The sequence below is a fragment of the Amblyraja radiata genome, chromosome 10 (genome assembly GCF_010909765.2).
Source record: "Amblyraja radiata isolate CabotCenter1 chromosome 10, sAmbRad1.1.pri, whole genome shotgun sequence".
In the NCBI taxonomy this organism is placed as follows: domain Eukaryota; kingdom Metazoa; phylum Chordata; class Chondrichthyes; order Rajiformes; family Rajidae; genus Amblyraja; species Amblyraja radiata.
Window position 1 is genome coordinate 61,656,211 of NC_045965.1, and position 7,996 is coordinate 61,664,206.

Here is a 7,996-nt window from a genome sequence, read left to right on the forward strand (position 1 = left end):
GTGCAATCGTGATTCAGTGATAAAATCCAGTATGAGATGTGGAGAGCAGGGCATTTAGTTTCGTGTAGAGACACAGCATGGAAAGAGGCCGTTCTGCCCACCGAGTCCATGCCGACCATTGCCTGGTCACACCAGTTATCCCACTAAACACTAGGGGCAGTTTACAGAGGCCAATTAACTGACATACCTGCTCGTCTTTGGGATGTGGGAGGAAACATGAGCACCCAGAAGAAACCAGGGAAAACGTGCAAACTCCACACAGACAACACCTGAGGTCAGGATCGAACCTGGCTCCCTAGTGCTGTGTGGCAGAAGCTCTACTGTGCCAACATCACCAGTAGATCTTTTGTATTGTGAACAAGCAGAAGATTTAACGTAGAAATAACCGGTCAATAAAAAGATTGATCAAACATATTTAGCATCGATTCTTCCATATCAATTCATTTTTCTACTCAGTACAGCAACGAGTTAAAAAGTCATAGCCCTTCATAGCTATAAATTCATAGCCATAGACAGGCACAGGGATTCATAGTCACAGGCTCATACAGCATAGACACAGACCCTTCGGCCCAACATATCCATACTGACCAAGATAAACCAGTCCCATTACCCACGTTTGACTCATATCCATCTAACACAGGCATGTTTGGTTAATTGGCCTCTATAAATTGCTCCTGCAGAGTGTGTGCAGAGAGTGGATGAGAAAGTGGGATAACATAGAACGAGTGTGAACGGGTGATTATTGGTCGGCATGGACTCGCTGCGCCAACGGGCCTGTTTCTATGTTGTATCTATAAACTAAACATAATCATAGGGCCATATAGCATGAAAACAAGCCCCACGGTCCAACTCGTCCATGTCAACCAAGATGCCCCATCTAAGCTAGTCCCATTTGCTTGCGTTTGGCCCATGTCCCTCTAAACCTTTCCTATTCATGTACCTGTCCAAATGTCTTTTTAGCTACAGCATGGAAACAGGCCCTTTGGCCTACTGCAACCATCAATCACAATTTTTTTAACAACCAAGTCAGAGATAGATAGATTATTGATTAGAAACATAGAAATTAGGTGCAGGAGTAGGCCATTCGGCCCTTCGAGCCTGCACCGCCATTCAATATGATCATGGCTGATCATCCAACTCAGTATCCCATACCTGCCTTCTCTCCATACCCCCTGATCCCCTTAGCCACAAGGGCCACATCTAACTCCTTCTTAAATATAACCAATGAACTGGCCTCGACTACCCTCTGTGGCAGAGAGTTCCAGAGATTCACCACTCTCTGTGTGAAAAAAGTTCTTCTCATCTCGGTTTTAAAGGATTTCCCCCTTATCCTTTAGCTGTGACCCCTTGTCCTGGACTTCCCCAACATCGGGAGCAAACTTCCTGCATCTAGCCTGTCCAACCCATTAAGAATTTTGTAAGTTTCTATAAGATCCCCTCTCAATCTCCTAAATTCTAGAGAGTATAAACCAAGTCTATCCAGTCTTTCTTCATTTAGCACAGTGGTAGAGAAGAATGAGGTTAGGAGAGAAAAATAGATCAGCCATTGTTGAATGGCAGAGTAGATGTGATGGGCCGAATGACCTAATTCTGCTTCGATCTATGACCTTATAACTCTAATCCATTTTATTGAACCCACATCCCCACCTGTGATAACTGTCATATTCTGCGGTCAGAAATAGGCTTAGCCCAAAGGAAAGCAGTATAGTGCACTTTTCTGGGATTTCTAACACCTGGGTTTCCAAGAGGATTTTCATTTGAACGTGCACGTCCAGTGGATGATCTCCCATTGAGTACAATGCAGCAACATGAACAATTCCACTCTGACTGATGCAGGTAGCACAGTGGTAGAGTTGTGCCTTAGAGCGCCAGAGCCCCGGGTTTGATCCTGACTACGGGTGCTGTCTGTACGGAGTTTGCACGTTCTCCCCGTCACCTGCATGGGTTTTCTCAGGTGCTCCGGTTTCTTCCCACACTCCAAAGACGTACAGGCTTGTAGGTTAATTGGCTTTGGTAAAGTTGTAAATTGTCCCTAGCGTGTAGGATAGTGTTAGTGCGCGGGGATCACTGGTCGGCGCAGACTCAGTGGGTCGAAGGGCCTGTTTCTGCATTGTATCTCTAAACTAACTAATATTTGTTGATGCAATGAGTGTTGTTTAGTTTAGAGATACAACGCGGAAACAGGCCCTTTGGCCCTCCGAGTCCGCACTAACCAGAGATGCACTAGCACTATCTTTGTCACCAGGGACAATTTACCATCTTTACCAAAGACAATTAACCTACAAACCTGTACGTCCTTGGAGTATGTGAGGACACCAGAGCATCCAGGGAAAACCCATTTAGTCATGGAGAGAACGTACAAATTCCGTACAGACAGCACCTGTAGTCAGAATTGAACCTGGGTCTCTGGCACTGTAAGGCAGCAACTCTACCACTGCGCCACCGTGTCACCTAGGATGAAAGATTATATTAATACCGTGAGGTCGGGGGGAGTTTCCCCCACCACGGGTACCATGTAATCCCGTGCTACGTGCTCCATGATCGGATAGTCGGTGACTAAACCGTCTCCCCCACCTGGTTTGCCAGGTGAGGAAGGGGCTGTGGACCACCAGCAGGACCAAAAACAAGACCTGTCAAAGGGCGGATGAGCTCCTAGCGAGCCAACGGCCATCCACACTTCAGTAGAAGTTGCGATCACTGTCGTACAATAGCATCGTAAGGCACTGATGATGATGATGTATGGATGCAAGATTATATAAATATCGAAAACAAGGGGGCATAGGCTCAAGGTGAGAGAGTAGAGATTTACAATAAGTAGGATCTCAGGTGTAACCTTTTTTTGGATCAAGATTCCAAAAGAAGCAATAGAGTGTGTACAATGACAGCTTTCAAAAGACATTTGGACAGATACATGAATATAAGAGGTTGAGAGGAGTATGGGTCAAATGGGACGAGCCCAGAATGTCAACGTGGTCGGTATGGACAAGTTTGGCCAAGGGGCCTGATTCCATGCTGTCCAGCTCTATGTTTCACAACAATATTATAGTTAAGTAAACAAAGAATACATAATGTGGAACAAATGTTGGATTGTTTCTGGCAGAACGGCTCTCCCCTTGATCATATGTTTGTTTATAACAAATTTCAAATCTCTGCTCTGTGTACACGCCTTAAATAATGAAGGAGGTATCTTTGGTGCATTATACAACAGTCTAATCGTAGTTTCAATGATTCATATCAGTGTCTCTCTGCTGCGCCATGTAGTGTGACCAAAGGCCTTATGAACTTTGCCCAAATTACCCCTCCTAACGAGGAAAAGGACACAAATTCTTAGACTGATGCTTCATTGATTTCCAGAAGTGTGTCCTCTTCGTTACGTACCCGATGCAGTTAAGAGGAAAATGTTGCTTGATTCTACTTTTGTATCGAGTATCAAAATCCAAAGAGTAGATTTTGGCATTGTCTAAGAATTTGTGTCCTTTTCCTCATTAGGAGGAGTAATTTGGGCAAGGTTCATAAGGCATTTGTTTACACTACATGACGCAGCAGAGAGGCACTGATATGAATCATTAAAACTGCTCTCCTCTATACATGCCCTCCCTTGTGGTGACTCCCTTACACCTCCCCCTTCCTTCAACCCCTTCCTACTCTCCTTGTCGACACCCGTCCCTCTCCTTCCGAACCCCTCTCTCTCTATCCCTCCTCACCTACCCTCCAGCTCCTCCCCTCATCACCCCACTCCCCCCCATAAAACTACCTCCTCCCCACATCCATCCCTCCCCGTTGAGCTGCGATGGTCCCGTGAATCTCGGGCGCGATTACATGCGTACGCACAGCCGTCTGGAGCGCGTGACGTCAATTGAAGATGGACACAAAGCTGGAGTAACTCAGCGGGACCGGCAGCATCTCTGGAGCGAAGCAATGGGTGACGTTTCGTGTCGAGACTCTTCTTCAGTCTGAAAAGAAGGGTCTTGACCCGAAACGTCACCCATTGCTTCTCTCCAGAGATGCTGCCGGTCCCGCTGAGTTACTCCAACATTTTGTGTATCTTCAATTTTCTTGGCCCCGCTCTGGGAGTAGAAGTGGGGGCGGATCAGGACCGCAACGGCCGTGAGCCCCAGGCCGAGTTCAGCGATCGTTAGCCTGCTTCTGCTGCTGTTGGAGGTGAGACGTTGCGTCGCTCCTGGGTCTTGGACCTGTCCCACTTTGGCCGTCAGTTCCGCGACAGGCCATTGGCGCGCGAAGATTTTGTTCACTACAAAAATTTCAGAGCCCCGCGCAATGTCGCGCACAACTACATACCCCTCCGCGCTTCTAAGTGGGATCGGCCCCGCGCGGCCATACGATGCCCGTGCGCCTCAACGCGACCACGAGGTCGCGTAATTTACATGCCAAGGACACGTAAGTGGGACAGGCACTTTAGGTTGTGGTAGGATGATTCAGTTGCCTGATAACAGCTGGGAAGAAACTGTCCCTGAATCTGGAGGTGTGCGTTTTCACACTACTGTACCTTTTGCCTGATGGGAGAGGGGAGAAGAAGGAGTGGTCAGGGTGCGACTCGTCCTTGATTATGCTGCTGACCTTGCCGAGGCGGCGTCAGGTATAAATGGAGTCAATGGAAGGGAGGTTGGTTTGTGTGATGGCCCGGGCTGCGTCCACAATTTACTGCAATTTCTTAAGGCCCTGGATGGAGCTGTTCCCAAACCAAGCTGTGATGCATACTGCTCCCCTACACCAGCAATACCTCTTCAAATCCTTCCTCACCACCCCGCTTCCATATACCCCAACATTCCTGGCGAATCCTGTTGGCTCCCACTGCCTTCCCCACATCGCCCCATTCAGTGTCACCACACAGAGGACAATACTGACACTCCCCAACCATAAGCCATGGATGAATGGCACTGTAACTGGTCTGCTGAAGGCCCGGGATGCAGCTTTCCACTCAGGTGATGCAGAGGCCTACAGAACAGCAAGGTCCAGTCTGAGGAAGGGCATCAGGGAAGCAAAGCACCGCTACACGAAGCGTATCGAGGAGCATTTTAACAGCTCAGACTCTCGACGCGTGTGGCAGGGCATCAGAACCATCACCGGCTACAACAGCTCCACACACGCACAAAGCTCATCCCTCCCTGACGACCTGAACTGTTTCTTTGCCAGGTTTGATTGCACCGACAGCAGTGACAACACACGGGCACAGCAGGGACCCTCACCACCTGGTGCTGACTCTGAGCCCCCACGACGTGAGACGGACCCTGCAGCACATCAACCCCAACAAGGCCACCGGACCTGACGGAGTACCAGGGCGGGTTCTGAAGCACTGCGCAGGGGAGCTGACTGCGGTGCTCACGGACCTGTTTAACACATCCCTGCTGCAGGCCTCCGTCCCCACATGCCTCAAGACAGCCACAATCATCCCTGTGCCAAAACAATCAGCCATCAGGTCCCTCAATGACTATCGGCCAGTGGCGCTGACACCGGTGGTGATGAAGTGCTTCGAACGTCTGGTATTGGGACACTTGAAGAACAGCATCCCCCCCTCCTTAGACCACCACCAATTTGCCTATAGGGCAAACAGGTCGACGGAGGACGCAGTGTCACTGGCCCTCCACTCCACCCTGACACACCTTGACCAGCGGGACAGTTATGTGCGGATGCTATTCATAGATTATAGCTCCGCCTTTAACACCATCCACCCCCATAAACTAGTCACTAAGCTGGACCACCTGGGCCTCAACACACACCTGAGCAGCTGGGTCCTGGACTTTCTCACCGGCCGACCACAGACTGTGCGCATGGGGAGGCAGGTCTCCTCCAGCATCACCTTGAACATCGGTGCACCACAGGGCTGTGTGTTGAGCCCCTTCCTCTTCTCCCTCTACACTCTCGACTGCAAACCCACCCACGAGGCCAACACCATATTTAAGTTTGCAGATGACACCATCGTGGTAGGCAGGATCACGAGTAACAACGAGGCCGCCTACAGGACAGAGGTAGAGAACCTGGTGAGCTGGAGCCGTGAGAACAACCTGATCCTCAACGCAAAAAAAACAAAGGAGATGATCCTGGACTTCAGGAGGAGACCGAAGACCTTCGTCCATCAGCCCATCACCATTAACGGCGAGACAGTGGAGGCTGTGCAGAACATCAGGTACCTCGGGGTCAACATCAGCCACGACCTGACCTGGACCGTCAACACCACGGCGACGGCCAAGAAAGGACTTCAAAGGCTTCACTTCCTGAGGTGCTTGAAGAGGGCACGTCTCCCACAACAGCTGCTGGTGAGCTTCTACAGGTCAGCCATTGAGTCAGTTCTTACATACTGCATCACAGTATGGTACTCTGGCTGTACCGCAGAGAACAGGAAAGCTCTCCAACGCGTCATCAAGACTGCTGAGAGGATCACTGGCACCCAGCTCCCCAGTCTGGAGGACATCTACCGGACCCGCTGCATCCGGAGGGTCAAGGGCATCCTTAGAGACAGCGCACACCCTGGACACTGTCTCTTCACCCTTCTGCCCTCAGGAAGACGATACAGGATACTGAGCGCCCGCACGACAAGACTGAAAAACAGCTTCTACCATAGAGCTGTGACACTACTGAACTCTATCCCCCTCCCACATTGATCCCCCCCCTCTCTCTCACACACCCGCCAATACTCCTGTATGTTTATGGTTATAGTTAAATTTTTTAATAGTTCTTTTTTTTTTTTTTTTTTAATTGTATTTTTATACTTATATTCCTGTGCAGCTGGAGGACTGCTCCAACAGAATTTCGTTGTCTTAAATGTACAATGACAATAAAGATTATTATTATTATTTATTCCAAAGTCCAGTTTCCTCCCTCCATCTCCACCTACCCACTTTCCAACTGCTGATCTTTACCTATTTACCTCCACCTTCACTGGTCACTCATACCCTCCAGATCCTTCACCTGTACCTCACCTTCCATCCCTTCCCCAACCACTCCCTCCCCCTCCCTGCCCAATCCCACCTGCTCTCCCTCCCCATTCCCACCCCTCCCACAAACCCCTCCCCATTACCTTCCCACCCATCCATCCATCCCTCCCTCCCATTCCACCCCCCTCTTCCATTCCCTTCCTCCCGATTCCCACTCCACCCTTCCATTCCCCTCCCTCCCTCTCCTCCCCTCTCTCCCATTCCCACCCCTCTTCCTCTGCACCCTCCCATCTCCATCCGTCCCATTCCACCCCTCTCTCCCATTCCTCTCCTCCCATTCCACCCCCACCCACCTCTCTCATTCCATCCCTCCCCTCCTTGGGTCAGTCGCTGCCTTGAGGCAGACAGACAAGCCCGGCCCCTCTACACAGCCCCGCCCGGGCTCAGCTCCGCCCCGTGTCGCGGGCTCTCTCTCCATCAGCCGCGGCGCCAGGCAACAGGCGGCCGCTGGCAAACACCCGTCTCCCGGGACGCGGCTCCGAGCCCGCCAGGCAAGGGCAGAGGCACGGGGGGGGGGGGGAAGGTAGGGTGCCGGGGGAGAGAGAGAGGGTGTAGGGGAGAGAGGGAGGGAGGGTGCAGAGGGAGGGAGGGTGCAGTGGGGGGGAGAGGAGGGTGCAGAGGGAGGTTGCAGCTTGGTATGTGGAATTCAGGAGGTGCAGGTTGGAGGAGGGGATGGGAGAAAGGAATGAGGAGGGAGGGGGTGAGGTGGAGGGGTTGAGGGGGGGGGGGGGGGGGGGGGGGGGAGGAGAGGTTGAGGGGGGGGTGAAGTAAAAGGGAGACTGGTGCAAGAGGGAGGAGGGTGAAGGGAAAGGTGATTGGGGAGCTACTGGAGAGGAGGAATGGAGCGACGGGGAAGTGGGAGGGAGGATGAAGGGATGACAAGGGTGGGGTAATGTAGAGGGGAGGGAGGGTTGAAGGGAAGGGGGGTTGAAGGGGTGGAGGGAGGGAGATGTGATGCAAGAGGGAGTGAAAGAGAGGGGATGTGGGAGGAGGGAATAAGGAGAAGAGGTTGTTGAATGGGGAAACGGAGGGAAGGAGTTGGG

General features: G+C 51.3%; 1 protein-coding gene across 1 annotated transcript in view; it reads right to left on the bottom strand.

Moving 5' to 3' along the window:
• Positions 1-6,945, bottom strand: part of LOC116977410 (calcium-activated chloride channel regulator 1-like) — a 33,162-nt gene extending 26,217 nt beyond the window's left edge. Inside the window, exons 1-2 of the mRNA XM_033027838.1 lie at positions 6,939-6,945; positions 4,846-4,898 (exon numbers count right to left, since the gene is read on the bottom strand). Coding sequence (XP_032883729.1) covers positions 4,846-4,898; positions 6,939-6,945 — 60 coding nt within the window. The remainder of the gene's footprint in view (positions 1-4,845; positions 4,899-6,938) is intronic.
• Between the last annotated feature and the right edge of the window lie 1,051 nt (positions 6,946-7,996).